We start from the raw sequence: 20242 nt of genomic DNA on the forward strand, positions 1-20242 counted from the left end.
GATTCACTGGAGGTTTTACTCTCTCCTCCTGCAAACCGAATCTAATCTCACAACCACCTGAGAGGTGCTGAGTGAGTGTTCTCCTCACCTTTGCTCCCTGCAGCTCCCCCATCCATCAGTGGGGCTGACGGGGACCTGCCTGAGGAGGTGACTGTGCTGGTGAGCAGGGAGGCAGCCATGGACTGCATTCCCAGTGGGAGCCCTTCCCCAAGGATCACCTGGCAGAAGGATGGCCAGCTCCTGGCAGAGGATGACAAACACACATTTCTGTCCAATGGAAGGAGGTTACAGGTAGTGGTGTCATCTTTTTCATAGTGGAAAAACTGGGTTTGGCAACAAAAAACTGTCTGGTTTTGCTGAGTAGGAAGTATTTTCTTTCTCCTACAATATGCTGCAAACATAAGGAGTTTTTGTCCTTTGTTCCTGTCTCTCACCTGCTGCTTCTCACTCCTATGTAATTCCTCAGATTCAACAATTTGTGGGATCATGCTATGAACCACATGAGTTGAAATCACTTACTTCTAAATATTATTGACTTTTTTTTGAGGAAATAATGGCAATAGTGTGTTCTGAAGAACTTCCTTCCCACTGATGAATGAAATTGAATAAAACTATGAAAGCAGAGAGCTGGGTTTAGTCCTCTCTACTTGCTTCTTTGGCAGTGAGTTGTCTGTACATTATCTCCAAAGCTGTATTTTGTCTTTTTTTGCCGTAGATTTTGAATTCCCAGATAACAGATACTGGCAGGTATGTCTGCATTGCAGAAAACATAGCTGGAAGTGCCAAGAAGTATTTTAACCTCAATGTTCACAGTAAGTACCATCATCCATAACTTCTGTCTTCTGTCAAATGCTGGTTCAGCTTGGATGTGTTATTTTTAGCAGAGTGCTCAGACCCCCTCAGCTTCATTCATGTGAGCCCTACTGGGTGTGATGGAGATTCTGACAGAGCAGAACTCAAATATCAGTTTAATGTACCTTGACAACATATGGCTCTTGATACCATGTGGCTTTGGCTCCTCATACATGTTCCAGAAAGGTGGGAATTGTAATTGAGGGAGCCTTGTGTGGTGGCTGTATTCACCCATTGGGGTTGCTGAGCCCTGGAATCATGAATTATAAGTAGGTTGGATTATTGCCTGTTTTGGTAGATTCAGAAAATACATTTTTTCAAATAAATTAATAATAGAAAGCATTAAACAAAGGTACACAGCTTGTAAAAGCTTGGTTTTTAGAAATGTGCCCTTTGAGGTTCCTTTCTGTTCTCTATTTTTTGTTTTCTTGTGGAGCTACAATAGAGTTAAAGTAACTGTTGGCTTTAGAAATCAGAAGTCTAAGACAAATAGAACCAAGACATTTTTCATGAAGCAGTCTCCATGACCTCCCCTTTCCTCTCCCGATAACTTCAGAAAATCAAGACATCTCTAATTAACATTTCAGAGAAAACCCAAACTTCCCCTTCTACTTCTGCCCACTTTCAGCTTTCCATCCTGAAGAAAAAAGAAGCATCATTCCCACCAATTCTTCTGCACCATTCCATGTTTCAACCTGACAATGAATACTGGCAGCTACATTTTTTTGCTGCTTTATCTCTTAGAAAACAAGGGTTGTCATTTCTCCCACCTAAAGACAGTATCAGTATCCCAGGAAAGTGAGGAGTCAGCTTATTGCACCCAGAATAATTGCATTTTTTCCTCTGTCACACATGCAGCAAATTTGCCTACTCCATGGCACAGATTTATAGCACTTTTTGCTACTCAGTAATGCATTTAGCCAAAAATAGTGTTGTCGTGGGAAGAATTTGCCCTGGAGTTGTTCTCTAAGAAGTTATTTTCTGGTCAGACAGTGGAGTCTGCCCAGATTTCCTGATGTGTGAGTTTTGCATTTAAATCAAAATATTTCACTTTTCCTGATGTTTGTGTTTAAATTTAAACGTCTGTCTTAAAAATACTTGGTTTTAGTGACTATAGCTAAATACTATTCTCTTAAAACAAATATTTGCATGAAGTTTCAATTCTAACTCAACAGTATTACCAACTCAGGTCTATTTTTCTTAATGCAGTTTAATTTGAAAAATTAGAATGTAGCTGTTCAGGAAAAGACCACACAGGGTGAAGCACTAAGGAAAATGCATTATCAGTAAGCAGCAGGATCTGTGTTTTGTCAATGTCACAAAAAAGGCTATTTCCCAGCATTTCTATGTGTTTCTAATAGAACTGCTCTCATAAATTTAAATAAAATACTAAAGATGGTCTTCAAGGTGAGTAATAAAACTAATAGAACACCTTTTAAAACATAGGAAATAAGCACCCAGATTTAAAATAGTAGGGAAATAATAGGTAATTTTCATGCTGAGTGCTATGTTTGAGCCTATGACTCTGTCTTTATGCACCTACAGATACATTTGCATATGCAGATTACCTGTGGTACAATTGTGGGTGCTTTTTTCTGCAGAAATTGAAATCAACCACTGACACAATTTAAGCAAATTTCATTAAAGACAGCTGAGATTTGGCCTTGTACATTAAATTACCCACTGCCAATAATCACATCTGTGGAAAATGAACTGTAAAAGTAAATAAATATAAATAACTATCAAATGCCATCAGATCAGAATTCTCCACTTGCTCTAGTGAACCATTTTATCCTCTTTATCAGGGAAACATTCTCCAGTTATTCCAAGCTGAAAAATATGGACTGAATTCCCCATTTACATGGACTGCTCTTGTTTGTGCAGTGCCCAGAGGAGCCATAAAGTTGCCTTAATGACTGGTTTGTGTCACTCAAGTGGCAGCAAACAGCTGGAGCATTTCAGGGGAAGATGGGCCAAAATACTTCAGCGTTTCTGTCTTTGAAGAGGAGGATTCCATGTGTTCTTTGGAATGATTTTTCCACCCAATAAAGCCAAGAACATGCTTTTGCCTTCCTCTTGAGTGTTTTATATATCCCCCCTGCAAAAACATGGCAACTAGAGCTTGGGGGTTATTAAAAGGAAGAGATTTACAGTTCTTTCATTCTAAATCGTTCTTGTAGAAAGGTCACATGTCAAACTATTCTTGATTTAAAAATTCTGGGACTTGTAAGCTTAAGGAATGCACCCCTTGGAGCAATGCTGCATGCCAGGATTTTCCAGTGCTTAGCTCACTGCTAAGCAACAGGTTTGTCTGGTTGACAGAACCACTCTGAACTGTGTTGGGAAGTGTTTGGGGTCACTGTAGGTGGAAAATGGACTGTTGCAGAGAGAAGAGGAGCAGCAAGGAATCAGGAAGAAGTGATAGTCATCCTACATATCCTGACAATGAGAATTTGCTCTGTCCTGCCTCACACAGCAAATGTCCATGAGCAGTGTTAGAAAATTGGCAGTGCATCATCAGGATCTCATGTAGGTTCACTAGCCTCCAGCACAGAAGGACTGCAAATGAAATAATTGACATTTTTGTGAAGTACAGGAACAGGAAAGACCATTAGATTGTTTCAGTCTTGTTTCCAGAGGCATCCAAGAGCAGTGGGTCCATTCATAAGATTTGAAAGATTTTTCGCAACCTGGCCCTTTGGGAAAATGCAGTAATTCAGCTTTAATATAGCAAATCATGATCTTGTGGGAAATCCTTTACTGATGCTATTAATGTATTTCTCTCTCCACAGTTCCTCCAAGTATTGTTGGGACTAACCCTGAGAATCTGACTGTGGTGGTGAATAATTTCATCTCTCTGACTTGTGAGGTCACGGGCTTTCCACCTCCTGATCTCATCTGGCTCAAGAACGGAAAGCGTATCAGTTCAAATTCCAACACTTTTATTGTGCCTGGTGAGGAATCTCAGCTATTCTGCAGCCTTTGGGCTCAGCTTCTGTCTGGTTTGTCGTGACAGGGCTCATGGCCACTCTCCATGGGGCACAGTGCCTGTGCTCAGCCTGTTGCACCTGCAATTCTAAGCCAGCTTTTGGGATTGACACAGTCATCACAGAGCAAACCTCCAGCCTTCTCTCCTCACTTCAGGTGCTCGGACGCTGCAGATTCCCCGAGCCAAGCTGTCAGATGGTGGAGAATACACTTGTACTGCCAGGAACCAAGCTGGGGAAAGTCAGAAGAAGAGCTTCCTTACTGTCCTTGGTTCGTGTTTTACTGTTTTCTGAAATAGTATCTATTGCTTGGGAAGTGTGGGGAGGTTTATCTGCTTTATGTGCTTGTTTCATTGTGAGGGTCCCAGTTGTTGGTTTGTCTGGGTCTGGATTGAAGGCACTTGAGATGGTAGTTCATGTTCAGACTCAAGTGTTTATTTCTTATCAGTAAAACAGTCTCATTACTGTGAGTTCAGCAGCTTTTCTTTAGAAGACACAAAATGGCTAACAATCTCATGTTCCAAGGTCTTTTAAGACTAAACTATCCAATTAAGAACTGACATCTAGATTATTTTCCCTTTTAACCCAATAACTGATCCCAAAGAGCCCGCAACGTGAACTTTTCTGCCCAATTACAAAATGCCACCCAAACCCATGAAGAAGAAGGAAGAAGAAGCATGAAGAAGAAACCCAGGACAACACCCTGTGCCCTCCATCTTGCTTCCATCCACAACATACTAAAAATCCCAAACCCTAAATTTCTCAGCAAGTGATACGCCTACACTACTCTCTGTAATCTGTTGCACCCTTTTGTGGATTCCAGTCTGTCTTGAAGTCTAGGAAGCTTTCTCCATGAATGAGGGTCAGAGTCAGTGCTCCCCTGGGGGTCAGGGCACCCCAGAGCAGACAGAGAAATATTCCTGGTGCTCTGGGCTTCCACATTCCAGCACAATGCAGAACTGACTCTGGGTCCCTTCCCCAGTGCCCCCGAGCATCAAGGCGCAGGGGGGAGCGTCGGTGACAGTGCTGAACGTGCGAGTGGGCACCCCGGTGAGCCTGGACTGCGAGTCCAACGCCATCCCAGCCCCGGTCATCACCTGGTACAAGAACAGCCGCCTCATTCCCGACTCTGCTGCCCTGGAGGTCCTGGCAGATGGGCAGACCCTGCGGATCAAGGCTGCAGAGGTGGGCCAGGCTCCGGGGAGGCTGCATCTGCCACTGCTCTGCCATTGCCAAGCAATTATTTCAGTCTTTAGTGGTGTATTTTATTTTATATTTATTACACATGGGAGATGTGTTTCCTGGAGGCTTTTCATCCTGTGAGAAGCAGTTGGAGTTGGCAGAGTAACAGGTTGTTAATGTCTCTAAGCTGTAGCATTAAAATAAGAATCCATAATGATTTCCTTTAAAACTTGTTTTTATTTCAGGTTTCTGACACAGGACAGTATGTGTGCAAAGCCATAAATATTGCAGGACGAGATGATAAGAATTTCCATCTCAATGTTTATGGTAAGCACCCTCTACATCATCTACAATAGTTATTATAATAACATAAACTTAGCAGATTAGGCACTTCAAAATCAGTTTACATAACATTCTTACTGCTTCCATTGCATTCACAGTGCCTCCAAGTATAGAAGGCCCTGAGCAAGAGCTGGTCAGTGAATCCATCAGTAATCCTGTCACCTTTGTGTGTGATGCTACTGGAATTCCTCCACCCACTTTAGTGTGGCTTAAGAATGGAAAACCAATAGGTAACACTGTCTCATGCTTTTCACTCCTCTTCTCTTTGAGGCATCACTTTGCTGTTTGCTGTCTGGTTTGTGTTTCTTCTTTATTTGTCTCTAGGCAGACTCTTATGAGAACTGATTGGAATCTTTGTTTTGAAATTTTGATGGAACGATTTCTCCCAAAAGAGATGCTTGCTCCCTGTAGCTGGTTTGGAATGATGACTTGTTAATGTATTTCAGAAAACTTGGATTCTCTTGAAGTTCATATTTTATCTGGTGGAAGCAAGCTTCAGATTGCTCGCTCTCAGCTCCTGGACAGTGGCACCTACACGTGTATTGCCTCCAATCCAGAGGGGAAAGCTCAGAAAACCTATGTGCTTTCCATCCAAGGTAAGGAATGGGGGAGGATGCAGGGAGCACAACTGGTTGAACATTGGGTGAATGTGACACTGTCTGTGCTGGGGACACTGAGATCACATAACCACATAGAACAGCGGAGAATTTGGACTGTTACTTTTGTAACCAGAGGGGAGAGTGGTTGGAGAATTCAATACTTCTAGTCCAAAGTGTGCATGGAAAAGAATATCCTTAAGCCCTGACTGTGGAACTGGAACAGAGCCGAGCAGCTTGTATGTGTCTGCAGCTGGTCACATCCTTCCTCCTGCTGAGCACTGGAGCTGCCTTGGTTGGTTGTGGAGCAGCGCATGGAGATGGATTCAGGAACAGTGGTACCTGTTGTGCCATGGCAGGGGTTAGCAAAGACCTACTGCCACAATTTCCTTAGGAATACTTTCCCCACCCCCACCTCAAATGACAAACCCTTATTTGTTATGGAATTGTCTCCTGACTTGCTGTGAATCACCCTCAGTCTGCAACTGTTGTGTTTTCCTCTGTTCCTAATTACTCATCCCCACTAATTGCACTGGTGTACCCCTGCCTGCCAGTTTTCCCCCAAGTTTAGGAATGGAATGTCAAGCTGGTTGTTTGATCAAATGTGTCTGAAATTGCTTGAAATGCTCAGAACTTATTAGTGGGACTGACAGTCTTGACTTCATGGATAGCAAGATTTTCATCCTTGTTCTTTAGGAATGCAGGCTGGAAATGGTTTTGATTAGCATGGAATTAGTTTGGCTGTTCACAGGGCTATGATGGTGTTGGTCGAAGAATCCCAGACTGGTTTGGGCTAGAAGGGACCTTAAAGCCCATCCAGTGGCACCCCCTGTCATGAGCAGACACACCTTCCACTATCCAAGCCCCATCCAACCTGGCCTTGGACACTTCCAGGGATCCAGGGGCAGCCACAGCTGCTGAGAACCTGCCCCAGGGGCTGCACTGTTGCTGGTGCTCATGAGCTACTGCAGTGTGGCTGTTTCTAGTTCAGGTTGTGTTTCTTGCTGCTGAATCTCATCCTTCCATGGTGCATTTCCAGTTCCTCCCAGTATTGCTGGCTCTGAGATGCCGAGTGAGGTCAGTGTCCTCCTGGGAGAGAGTGTCCAGCTACTCTGCAATGCCACTGGAGTGCCCACCCCGGATGTGCAGTGGCTGAAGGATGGAAAAACAGTTGCCAGCGATGATTTACAGAGGATAAGGCAAGAAAAACTAGCAGACACTGCATTCTCTTCTATAATTTTAAGGGCCCTAAGGGTGGAATGTGAGGAGAGCCTGAACTGGAGCTTAGCCAGGTTAAGAACATCATCTCCCTCCTTAGCTTCTATAAATCAAGTATAATTTGTTAGTCCTTTGATTTTTTAAAATTTCATTTTCTTAACAGAGATAAGTATATGATATTTATGTCTTTCTCAGTTAATAAATTCCATAAAAGTTCATCAGCTTCATGAAAGTATATTAAGGTCATGTAGTTCCTTTGGAGGGGAAAGATCTGAGGCCTGGAAACATTTTACTTAATGCTTATCATTATGGGTCCTTCAAAAGCCTGGCTGGAATTGAATCTTAAAATCAATTTAAACAGGACATCTCTAGGAAAAACTTCTTAGCCTATCTCTAACAAAAATATTTTGCAAAACACAATGCTTCTCTCATCAAGCTCCCAGGAGGATAGAGGTAGTTACTGAAATGTCCAGACCAGACTGTTTATTTGCTAGGTCAGTGGAACACTAAACAAACTCACTGTGCTTGTGATGGTCCTTGTAGAGTGACTCCAGATGGCAGCACATTAAACATCTCCAGAGCTCTCACCTCAGACACAGGAAAGTACACTTGTGTGGCTACTAACCCTGCAGGAGAGGAGGACAGGATTTTCAACCTGAATGTATATGGTGAGTTCTGCCAGATGTGAAACCCAAGTCTGCTCCATAATCCCATTGTTGGGAGTGCTCCCAAGGGAGAGCCCAGAGAGGAATGCCTGTCTGCAGTGGAATCCTGCATGCATATGTTTCCAATTGCCTGTGCTGTAGATATTACACAGGATGCTCTGTCAATGACAAAAGGGTTGAAATTGCTGGTAAATGTGTTTTGGGATAAACAGGAATTAATTATTTGGTGGATTTCATAATAGAGGGATTCTGCTTGTGGTGATTTTTTATTTCTTGTGGGGAAGATTATATTGGGGCTGATTTCCTGTGACCCTGCTGTTTTGTTGCATTCTCTTCCCTAATTCCAATCAAAGCACATCAGCTATGAAGGGAACTGATAGTTAAAGGTCCCGAGAGTTTAAAAATGAGGGAGTGTTGGAGGAAATTACACAGTTTGACATCCAGTGGCTAGTGAGTGTAATCCTTCAGCAGCATAGAGAGTGGATATTTTAAGTTGTGGAAAATGTGGTCATTAAGTGGAGGGAGGAGAGGAGAGTTCTTCCCAGGCAGCGTTTCACTGCAGGGTAGGTGTCTGTCCCACTTTCACAGGTTCGGGGTCACTGGGAGCACAGGCATGAGCAGAGCAATAAGAGAGGACCTTTGGTATCATAAAAAACAGTGCTGAATGACCACAGCACATCTTTTTGGCACAGAATGGCTCTGCACAACAGCAGGGAGTTTGTGCTCTGTTTGTATTGGCTGAACTTCAAGCAATAACCAACTTAAAAGTCTTCAATATTGATGTCACTGTCACAGTGAGTGATGGGATCCTAACTGAGCCAGTGCCTGGAGCTGCACATGGCTGGGCTTCTTTATGTAGAGAACCCCCAAGGCCATGACTTTCAAACTAACCTGTAACCCCAAAGAGCCCCAAAGCAGCAGTTTGTGTCATCATCCAGAATACTTACCTAGGCATTTTGAACTTTCTCCATTTAAGAATGAAATAAGCAGATGCATCCAGACATCAATAAATTAACTTTCCTCCTCTGTGATTTCACTGTATTTAAGATTTATTGAAGGCCATGAGTTTGAGTGGTCCCTTCTGGCCCTGGGTTCAGCCCATCCCTTCCTGCACTGTCCTTCTCTCCCCAGGAACTTCAGGCCCTAAGCTTTGTCTTGGTTGCTGCAGGCTGGCAAATCAAAGAGAAGTCTGCTGTCATTGTACAATGCCTCTGATTTGAAATATATAAGTTGATGATTTTTAGTGCTCAATATTATTGTCTGAGGATTTACTCTACCGAAAATGGGATGCTCTTACTGAATTGCCAGTGGGGATTAGGGGTAGGATTTCCTGCAGGGTGAAATGGTCTCAAGAGTCTATTTTAATATATTCCTTTCCGTCATCTACAAAATGCAGTTCCTCCAACAATAGCCAATAGTAAAGATGAAGCAGAGGAGCTCACTGCCCTTTTGGACACCTCCCTAAATATTGAATGTGCTGCTGCTGGGACCCCCCCACCACAGCTCCACTGGCTGAAGAATGGCCTTCCTCTGTCTGTGTCCTCCCAGATTAAGCTCCTCTCAGCTGGGCAGATCCTCAGGTTGGTTTTCTTTTAACTAGCTGACTTTCTCTTCTTTTTTGTAGTATCAGCATAATTCTGCTGTATTTTTAGAAGCAAGAGTAAAATTTGATTCAAACCACACCATAATAAAGGTAATGTGTTCCATTTATTCCATTTATAACTTGCTTTAATTGCTTTTTCCTTAGGCTTACCCGGGTACAGATATCTGATACTGGAGTGTACACTTGTGTAGCATCTAACAGGGCTGGAGTGCACAACAAACATTACAACCTGCAAGTTTTGGGTGAGTGTCTCTGAAATGTTTTATGTAAAGAATCTTATTTCTTGATTTCTTAAACCTACTCTGTGGTTTTCTCTCTCACCAACACCTTATTGCAGACAGCCACAAGTACATCTTGGAGATGATCACTGGGGAAATACTAACTTTTCAATGTGTTGGGGTTTTCTTGAATGGGAAGTGTTTTAACCCTAGAAAAGTCCTTACTTGAATTGTCACCCATAACCATAAAATCACAGAGTGGTTTGGGTTGGAAGGGACCTTAAAGCTTATCTAGTTCCAACTCCCATGATGTGTCACAGTTTTTTTTTAGAAAGAATAATATTTAATTTGTAAGTGAAATATAGCACAGGTATGTAAGTGGGAAAGTGCAGAAGGGCAGCTGTTCCAGCTGTTCTGTGCCTGGAATACCCCTGTGCTGTGTGTGACTGAGCTCTGTCCCTGTGCTGTGTGTGACTGAGCTCTGTCCCCATGTCCCTGCCCCCTCTGTGACTGAGCTCTGTCCCCATGTCCTGGTCCCATATGTGACTGAGTTTTGTCCCCATGTTCCTGCTCCCTGTGTGACTGAGCTCTGTCCCCGCAGTGCCACCCAGCCTGGACAACGTGGGGGGCACAGAGGAGGTGCTGGTGCTGCGGGGTGACACGGCCACCCTGGGCTGTGTGAGCGATGGCTCCCCTGTCCCCAGCATGTCGTGGCTCAAGGACGGCCTGGCCCTGTCCCCCGGGGCCCGCCTGAGCTCCAGCAGGCGCGGGATGGTGCTGCAGGTGCTGAGGGCAGAGCCTGCGGACGCGGGCAGGTACACCTGCGTGGCCTCCAACACCGCTGGGCACAGCAGCAAGCACTTCGTCCTGAAGGTGCTGGGTGAGTGCTCACCTGTCAGCATGACACTTGAAACACCTCCAGGGGCAAGGAATATTTCCATAGGCTCACAGAATCCCACAGTGGGTTGGGTTGGGAGGGACCTTAAAGCCCATCCAGTGTCACCCCCCTGCCATGAGCAAGGACACCTTCCACTATCCCAGGTTGCTGCAATCCCCATCCAACCTGGTCATTTCAGTCATGATAAATGAGAGGAATAAGGAAATGAAAGATACCTAAAGACATGTGAATGTGCGATACACTATGTATTTCCCAAGTACTGCAATGTGCTGTAATTAATATTATTGTATGCTATCAGTTAGTAACTTTGCTTAGCAGAAATTCAGCTTGGCAGGAAGATGCACAGCTGAAAGCACAACAGTTAAAAGGTGGATAAATATATTTTCTGAAATTATATAATGTTTTATCTGTGTTTTTTAAAACATTTTCTAACTAATAATTCTAAATAATAAAATATGCAAATGAATAGGCAGAGTTAGATAGAAATTACCCAGGTTCCTTAGTGAGTTCGTGATGCAGTCAGAAATAATTTAATGTAGACTAATTCTACAGACTCTACCCACAAGATCAGTCAGTTTTTTACAGGTGTTTTCAGTCCATAAAGAACGGGAATATTTTTCTTTCTGCAGAGCCACCTCATATCAATGGTTCAGATGAACCAGAAGAGCTCTCTGTCATTGTTAACAACCCACTTGAGCTTCTCTGCATCTCCTCTGGCATCCCAGTGCCCAAAATCTCATGGATGAAGGATGGGCGCCCACTGCTGCAGACTGACAATATCCACATGCTAAGGGAAGCCCTCCGAATAACCAGTGCTCAGGTAGAGTGTTTGTTTCAAAATAGGCTCAGTTCTGCAATCCCTGAAATGGTTCCTGCCTTAGGACCGTCCTCAGAGGTGTCCTAAAAACCCCTAAAATGCACTCACCTGCACTTGTGGTTAGATGAAGGTCCAGGTCAAACAACCTTTAAAAGCCTGCATCAGTAACCTAAGGCTGGGTCCAGCTGTGGGTGCCTAGGTGAAGTTCCCCAGACAGAAGTGGGATAGGGCTTAGGATTGATTGCTGCTTGTTTTGGTTGTAAAAGAAACAGTTCTGGGCTGTACAATGAGGAGTTATAGGAAGGGGAAACCATAAAGATGTTAATGACTGTGTGCACAAAAGGATTTCTTCAGTACCCAAACCTGAGCCTTCCTTAGGTGGATCCCTATAGCCAGTTCCAGAGAGATTTTAGGGAGTCCTGCAACTCCTGAGCCATGTCTGAATAACCCCATCAAAGTGAAATGAAGAAATATTCAACAACTTCATTACTTTCTTTCCAGGCATTTTGTGTCTCCTGTGCTTGTGTTCAAGTGCTGCCTGTTTTATGTTGTTACTGTGTTTGTATTTCTTGGTTTTGCTGAATTTTTCTCATAATCTGGAGTTTCTCCTGGAATTGTTCCTGTGCTTCCAGGTGGAGGACACAGGAAGATACACATGTTTAGCATCTAGCCCAGCAGGAGATGATGACAAGGAGTATTTAGTACGAGTGCATGGTAAGTTTAATCTAGGGAAAAAAAATTTCCTCAAACTGTAAACTGCTAAGGTGCATGTCAGCATCTCATTTAACAAACACATATTTGTAAAGATGAAATATTCTGTGATATTACACCATATGATCATAATAGTGTTTCTCATTAAGGATAGTAACTCTGAATGTGATACACAAAGAAAGGAAGTTCCATCTGATTTCTGTTACAATTCCAAGTCTTATTTTGAATATCTAGGAAGCTCACACATGTCAGTATTTGGTTGGATCAAGTTTGTTGTGCTCACTCCATAGAGATGTGAAATATACTGCTATATTTAACACAGGTATTGAGAGGAAGAACTAATTAATGATACCACAGCTTTGCATTTATTTTCAACTTGAGATAAACTGGAAATTTTCAGTCAGTAGTTTTCTTGATGGTTCATACATGTGGTGTTGATTTTTGTTCTCTGTTTTTTGTCCCAGTCCCCCCCAACATCGCTGGTACCGGAGGGCCCCAGGAGCTGACGGTGCTGCAGAACAGCCAGGCTATTCTGGAGTGCAGGTCGGATGCTGTGCCCCCTCCCACCATCTCCTGGCTGAAGAATGGAGAGCTGCTGGAGGTACTGAGCTCCCAGCCTTCGTGCTGGCCTTCTGCTCGCTGCAGTTGTCACAGCAGTGCTCCAGGTCTCCTGCTCTGCTCACTCGCCCCTTAGCCCGAGTTACGTGCCCGCAATTCAGAGCAGCTGGGTAGCCCCAGTGCCTCTGCAGTCAGCCCCAATGAGCCCCCAGAGCCAGTGGGTGAAGTGGCCATCCCGCTGTTACTTGTTCTTTTTTCCTTTAGGGGGATCCCTTGCTCCTCCTGGATCCTCTGAGCAATGCTAGAAGCCTTCGGTAAACTCCTGAATGGCTTCCCAGGAAAGGTAGCTGAGACAAGACTGCACTCTATGTTTCCTTTGGCTATATTATGCATCCTCCTACTCTAGTAGAATTTAGAAAGGAATTGAAGTTCTTTAAAAGAAAATGGGTTGCTAATCATCAGGTTTTGTACCAAGTGCATCTTTCCATAGTGCCATGGCAAGGCAAAGAGTCTTTGCTGGTTGAGAAACAATTGCCAAGATGAAGATGGTTTATATAGAAAGATTGGTTTTTTTTTCCTTCTCATCCTTGGGATCACTCACAGAACAGGTCCTTTTAAACTGAAAATTAAAGTTCAGTTATTAATTGAACTTAATAAAAAATTTTCTCTCAACCTCTGTTCATTAACAAAGAAACAAATAGAGATTATGAATTTTCGCCTTTAGCTGTAATCCATCACTAAATCTTGACCCAAGTTTCTGCTTGTTTGCTTTCCTCTGACATGTCATTCCTCAGGCTCTGTGATTGATTTAGAAGAATTAAATGTTACTGGAAGAAGGATCTGGTGGGTGAACATGTCTTAAAAAGTGCTGCTAAGGGACCATGATCTTAATATAGCCCAGGAACCAACTGGAGACAAATTTAACAGAGCCATTCTACTTCTGGACAGTTAATTCTCTAATTGGGTGGTGAGGTTTTTTTAATGAAAACAAGGTTAAACAAGGCTTGGAAATTAACTATATGAATGCTTTTTGCTTTGGCCTTCATTGGAAAGCTTGTGTTAGGAAAGCAGTGCTTAGGGAGCATAAACCATGAAAAGCAACTCCTGTTAAAAATATTCACCAGAAGACAAAAGTAGAGGAACACTGTGACAGCCAGAGGTGCTCAGATGGTAACCTGGGAATTATCTTTGCAGTGTTAGTGCTCCTCCTGCCTCATGAACTCATGTCAGAATGTGAGGACTGAAGCTTCTTGGGACTTCACAGCCACCCCCTGCCATGGCAGACACCTTCCCCTATCCCAGGTTGCTCCAAGCCCTGTCCATCCTGGCCTTGGACACTTGCAGGGATCCAGGGGCCTCCCCACCCATGAGTTCATATGCTGGACATCAGGAGAAATCAGTGTCCTCCTCAGTGTCTGGCTGCTTTCTCAACCCCAAAGAAATGTAACAGCTGAGTAATCCTGAGCAGCTGGAAATGGGTGTCCTTGGGTGTGGGAAGAGAGGTGAGGAGCTCCTTGGCAAATCATCCTCCTTGCCTGGAAAAGTGGAGGTGTCACAGTGACGAGAGAGGGCTGGAGATAGGCAGGTTCTCAGCCTGCAGTGTTATATAAGTTTAATATCACTGGTTTTGTGAAGCAGCCTTGTGGGGGTTGTCATTCCTCCTGCTTTTGTTGTCTTTCCCTGGGCAGATTTTGAGGTGAGGCCTGCCCTAGTCCATCTCTGTGTGCTGAATGATGGAACTGTGCAGCACCACCTTCTCTGGCAGCAGAACTATGGAAAGATCTAGCCTCCAGCAGCTTTGAAGTTGTGGCACTCTTGGGGGATTTTGGAAATGCACATTGAGAGTTAAGAAAAGAATAGGAGCCTCCTGGCCTAACCTGGCTTTTTCAAACACTAAAAGACTTGCTGAGTTTGTATTTTTTTTTCCAGTATGCGTTTTCTGGCTTACTTTTGAGTAGAGCCTAAGGATTAAGTTATAGCTTCATCCCCTGTCTTCTGTTATCTCTAGGTTTCTGTGTTTAGAAACTATCACACAGGTTGTGTTCTCAACAGGAAATGCCAGTGAAAGCCCAGAATCTGTCAGTAACCCACCCTGGTGGTGAATTGTGTCACCTGAGAGCTTCAGTCCTGCAGTGCAGCCTTGGAGCTGGTGCCTGGTGTGAGAGCAGAGTACCAGGGTGTTTGTGCAAAACCAGAGAAGATTCATCTCTCTGGGGTGCCCTTCTCAGACCTTCTAACCAGAAGAGTAGTTGGGCATGTCAGCTTTCAGTTCCATCCAGAGGGTGGGTAGCACATACTAGGAAACCTAAGTTTGTGCTCTTTTTCCTGCTGGTTTTTATCCAGTCGGGTTTCTGAGCACTTGTAGTTGATGTTGCTGTCAGTGATTGATGCAGACATGACCCAGGCTGGTTGTGGTAAAGCTGTCACTGGACTGGCCCCTGGCAGGGGCTGTGGAGTCACTGCAGGGCTGGGAAGAGGGGCAGCCTGTGCCCAGAACTGCTGGCTGGTGAACTCCTGGCTGGTAAACTGAGCTGGCTAAGCCTGTGCTGCCTCCCAGCTGAGCCAGACTGTGATGCTGGAAGTCCAGACAAACTTATTCCTTCTGCCTGTAGTGTGCATAGATAACAAGATAAATGAAATTAATCATGTACTGTTAGGTGCCCCTTTCCATAAAAGCCCAAAGCCCTTTGGCTCTGTAACAGCTGCCTCCTTCAGGCACAAGCCTCAGTAGGGGTTTCAGTGGAGAACCAGTAAGCAATGCTAAGTTGTAAAAGCTTTCTTCACCCTCTTCTCTCCAGGGACGTAAAGGCAGCAGTGAGTTCAGTCCCTGGTTTATCAGTGCCCTTGTCTCCTGGCTCTTAGTGCTGTGCAGTGGAAGGCTGTTCTGTGCAGGAGAGGCCAGCAGTGAAGCTCTAAAGCCCTGCCTGTGTCTGTGTCCCGCAGGGAGGCCCCCGGCTGCGGATCCTGTCCAGCGGGAGGTACCTGCAGATCAACAACGCCGAGCTGGGGGACAGTGCCAGATACACCTGTGTGGCCAGGAACGTGGCGGGGGAGACCACCAGGGAGTTCCTGCTGGCAGTGCACGGTAACCTCACAGAGCAGCCTCGGGCAGCTTGGGCTTTGCAGGAGTTCAGGCAGCAGGAACTGAGCATTTCTGATTGTTTTCCAGCTGTGTGTTGGCCACTCAGGCCATGCCCAAACTGTGGGGCCATGTGCGTGGCCTGATGTTCCACTGCTGAGCCCACAGCTGGCCCCAGACTAAGGGACCTGCTGGGCACTTGCAGCGCCTCATTCACCATCCATCTGTGCTTCCTGGAAGCAGGGGCTGCATCCAGCCATCATCCTGACACAGAGTCAGGATACATCCAGAGCGAACACCCATATCCAGGACTGACAAATGCTCTTGAACAAACCCAGAGCAATTCTTTGAAGCATTTGACGGGCACCCTGGGGACAAGGTTTCGCAGCTGGCTTGACAGGTTACTTGAGAGCTGTGGCAGCTTCTCTGTGCCTGGAGAAGACAGGGCTTGACAGGCCTTACGCTTGATACTTGTCCTGTGCTACCATAGCCCTGAGCTCCATTTTAAACCTTTTTATTTTCTCACCTCTAGTCTGATGAGAAGTTATTCTACTCTCACACTCAGGTGACTGGAAGAAACTTTCCTCCCTTTTTCTATTCTGTTTCCAGCCCAGTCACATGGGCCCTGCCTTACCCTGTGCCCCCAGTGACTGGGCTTACCTGGTCCAGCTTTTTTCTCCTTAGTGTGTAATCAGGAAGCAAGGATATCCCCACAGCCTTAGCTTGCTGAATTCCATGTGCTGAACTCCTGCTATTTTAGCTCAGTGGTACCCTTTGCAGTAACTTGCAGAGCTGACCTTTGCAGTGCATTTCAACCAAACTTTCTTTCTCCTTCCCTGCTGCACCTTGGCAATTACCATCACCCAGAATGGTAAGAAACTTGTTCCTGACTTTGCCGTGAACCCAAACCCGCTGCTGCACCTCTTTTCATGTGTTCAGTTTCAGTCACTGCAACGTAGAGTTACTTCCTTTGTGTCATCAGCAATTCTTCCTTGCAGTGGCTCCCACGATCCGGAGCAGCCCCCAGACTGTCATGGTGCACATCAACACCTCTGCCCTGCTGGAGTGTGCTGCAGAAGGAGTTCCAGCCCCCAGGATCACCTGGAGGAAGGATGGGGCTGTTTTTACTGGAAACAATTCCAGGTATTGCCCAGAATTTAGCATAAATATTCTTCATTGCTACTTAAGAATGTATTTATTATAGAAACTTAATTAGACATAAAATTTTTCTAGAGAAAAGTAGCAGCACCAAAGGTTTCACCTTTTTGTTGTTAAGAAGGATAAAAAATGCCTTTGGCAACCAAATATAATTATTCTGACATTAGAGATTTTGAAGAGTAAATGTGGAAGATCTTTAGATTTTTATATATACACAGAGTTTTGGGATGAAGCCAAGCAATTTAATGCAGACCAAAAGCTATTCTGTATTTTCTATCAGGAAGCTTTTTATACATGTTCTAGTATCAACTTTTATCATAGTGAATGGTTTCTGTCTCCTGACTGTTTTAGAAGGAAGAAGTTTGGCATTTTCTAGAACTGAGCAAATGCTAAGGAGTTGTGTTATATTGCAAAGAAAAAGTACAGGCATTAATTAAGATTTTTAAGGTTAAATGAGAAATGATAAAAAAGGGGATTAGCTGTTTTCTGTAAATCCAGTATCATTTATGTGACATCATTATGTCAGCCAGATTTCGTCATTGCTTTGGGAAATAGATGTGCTGGGAAAGAATGAAATCAGAGAGAGAACTCTGTGCCCCAATTAATGCGTGCTTCATTTAGGCCATTGGTTGTGTCCCCTGAGTCATCTCTTCTCTGCTCTGCCAGGGTGCCCTGTGGATGGATGGTGGGCAGCACCGTTTGCTCTGTTGCAGGTATTTGGTGCTGGAGGATGGCTCCCTGCACGTGCCCTGGGCACAGGTGGCTGACACGGGCAGATACGTGTGCATGGCCACCAACGCCGCGGGCAGCGAGCGCCGGCGCATCGACCTGCACGTCCTCGGTAAAGCCTGGGGCTGCTGAATCCACTGCCAGCAGGCTGCTTCTGCCACAGGCAGTCTCTGTTTAGCCCCTTCTTAGCTGCTCTGGTTAAAAAAAAGGGGGAGATGTTGTTGGAAAGTGCCAGCTTTACAGATGCTGGGCAACTGAGGGGTGTTTTAAAAGATTTTATTCCATTATCAGTCTTGTTGAAGGGTAAGACATAAGAGATGTAAAACTCAGTGCCATTCTATCAGAAGCCAACCTATTTCCTGGTTACAATATCTTAGAAATGTCTTTCAGCCTGTTAGCTTTGGCCACACAATGCTGCTAATACTTGTAACACCAATCATCTATTATTTTACCCCATGTGGTCTTGCTACAACGCATCTTTCACAGCTCTAATTCTCCAAAATATCTGGTCTTTTTGCAAGGTCATCTTTTGAAACTTGTTTCTAGTTCAATCTCTCTCTCAACAATGTCATCTCTATTCCATGGCTTTCTAAGTCAGCACACCTTATCTCAAGAGTTTGCATACAGATGTACAAGACTATGTGAGCTTTCAGTCAGGTTTTGAGAATGCTTTACAAATCCATTTCTCACAAGAAATGTGTGTGTGTGTGTGTATATATACACACATGTATATAATTATTCTAAATAATTAGGGTTTGTTTGTCTTTAGTTCCTCCAACTATTGCTCCTGGGCAGACGAATATCACAGTTACTGTGAATGTGCAAACCACTTTGCCTTGTGAAGCCACTGGAATTCCCAGACCCGCGATTAGCTGGAAAAAGAATGGGCATCTGCTTAGTGTTGATCAGAACCAGAATACATACAGGTGAGAGGTGTTTGCTTTTTCAGTGTGGGTTTCAAGTTTTCAGGGATGATTTTGGCACTTGAAAAATCTATCTGTGCTTAAATATTACCTTGTCTAGCCAGCAAATTCAGTGGGCTGATTACCTGAGGAGGAAAGAAGTATTTCAATGGCTTTTACTTTCTTTTTTTCTTTGTTCAGACTTCTGTCTTCAGGTTCCTTAGTAATCATTTCTCCCACTGTGGATGACACTGCTGTCTATGAGTGCTCTGTGTCAAATGATGCAGGAGAAGATCAAAGGGCAATTGATCTCACTGTTCAAGGTAGAGGGTATATTGCTATTACATGTGTGTGGCACCCAGAACTTCTTTGGGGTGTTCTGGTGTTGAGATGAGATTTTTATTTCATTCCTCTTTGATACTGATATCCATAAGTTTCTGGTATTTCCTAGAATTTATAACAAATGAATGTGGGCAAGTAGCCTTTTCCCTGCTCTTGCTTTTCAGTGCCCCCATCCATAGCAGATGAAGCCACAGAGCTCCTGGTAACAAAGCTGTCTCCAGTTGTGGTTTCCTGCACCGCCTCCGGTGTTCCTGTCCCCTCGGTTCACTGGACCAAAAATGGCATCAAGTTGCTTCCCAGAGGAGATGGCTACAGAATTCTTTCTTCAGGTAATGTGCTGCAGGAAATCAGTGCAATCAGGCACATCCATAAGTAATGTATTACAGAAATGCAAACAATCCCCCAGAGATCCCCTCTCTGATGGCTTGGAATGAAATGAGGGATGCTGTAAGGGAGCACCTGTGCCTGGAGGATGCTCTGCATGTTGTGGTGCTCTCTCTGCCCCAGGAGCTGTGGAGATCCCCTCTGCCCAGCTGGCCCATGGGGGCAGGTACACCTGCGTGGCCCGGAACGCCGCCGGCTCTGCCCACAGGCACGTCACTCTGCACGTACAGGGTAAGCTGGAGGCTGACGGGCAAGGCTGCTCTGGCAGCCAGCATTGCTACTTCAGCCTGCTCAGGTTTTACAGTTTTAGTGCTCTTCTCTATTGTCCTAGCCTTGAACGTTATGCTTTTCCCTTTTTCTTGTATTCCATAGAGCCACCCGTTATCCAGGCCCAGCCAGGGGTGTTGGATGTCATTGTGAACAATCCCATTGTGCTGCCCTGTGAGGCCACGGGCACCCCTGAGCCCGTGATCACGTGGCAGAAGGAGGGCATCAACATCATCACCACAGGTATCTTCTCAAAGCCTGGGACCCTGCCTACTCCTGTGACACAGCCACCCATTTGCTTTTCTGGAACTTGGGTTTCTCCTCTCCTCTGGTTCACCAAACCAAAAGTGTCATACTTTGATTATATTTGTTTTAGGGAACAGTTATATGGTCCAGCCAAGTGGCAGTTTGCAGATTGCCAGAGCAGCTGTGGAAGATGCTGGCACTTACATGTGTGTTGCTCAGAATCCAGCAGGCACTGCTCTGGGGAAGATCAAGCTGAAAGTTCAAGGTAAATCACCTTTTAAGCTCCTTCTCTTGGTCCAAACACAATTCTGAGCAATAGAAAGGGACCCAGTGCTTTCCTGTTTGATGTGATGCTGAACAGAGCCCAGGAGGTTTATTCCCTTTTGTTCGATGTCTGCTTTAGGGCATGCTTTTACAACTATTTTCACCAAGAACTAAAGAGTTCCTTTCTTCTTTTACTGCATCTAATTCTTTCAATAATTGTCTTT

General features: G+C 44.6%; 1 protein-coding gene across 1 annotated transcript in view; it reads left to right on the forward strand.

Annotated features, from left to right (window-relative positions):
• The window catches only part of HMCN1 (hemicentin 1), a 165391-nt gene that overhangs the window by 120601 nt on the left and 24548 nt on the right, over positions 1-20242 (forward strand). The window contains exons 56-80 of the mRNA XM_041479619.1: positions 104-291; positions 716-812; positions 3645-3806; positions 3997-4110; positions 4822-5024; positions 5267-5348; positions 5462-5593; positions 5810-5959; positions 6999-7158; positions 7721-7845; positions 9239-9422; positions 9590-9687; positions 10265-10543; positions 11191-11381; positions 12011-12092; positions 12554-12690; positions 15591-15732; positions 16725-16869; positions 17598-17725; positions 18383-18539; positions 18717-18838; positions 19022-19186; positions 19365-19472; positions 19614-19751; positions 19885-20019. Of these exons, the coding sequence (XP_041335553.1) occupies positions 104-291; positions 716-812; positions 3645-3806; positions 3997-4110; positions 4822-5024; positions 5267-5348; positions 5462-5593; positions 5810-5959; positions 6999-7158; positions 7721-7845; positions 9239-9422; positions 9590-9687; positions 10265-10543; positions 11191-11381; positions 12011-12092; positions 12554-12690; positions 15591-15732; positions 16725-16869; positions 17598-17725; positions 18383-18539; positions 18717-18838; positions 19022-19186; positions 19365-19472; positions 19614-19751; positions 19885-20019 (3624 nt within the window). The remainder of the gene's footprint in view (positions 1-103; positions 292-715; positions 813-3644; positions 3807-3996; positions 4111-4821; positions 5025-5266; positions 5349-5461; positions 5594-5809; positions 5960-6998; positions 7159-7720; positions 7846-9238; positions 9423-9589; positions 9688-10264; positions 10544-11190; positions 11382-12010; positions 12093-12553; positions 12691-15590; positions 15733-16724; positions 16870-17597; positions 17726-18382; positions 18540-18716; positions 18839-19021; positions 19187-19364; positions 19473-19613; positions 19752-19884; positions 20020-20242) is intronic.

This window comes from Pyrgilauda ruficollis, unplaced genomic scaffold (genome assembly GCF_017590135.1).
Source record: "Pyrgilauda ruficollis isolate IOZ18807 unplaced genomic scaffold, ASM1759013v1 scaffold49, whole genome shotgun sequence".
NCBI lineage: Eukaryota > Metazoa > Chordata > Aves > Passeriformes > Passeridae > Pyrgilauda > Pyrgilauda ruficollis.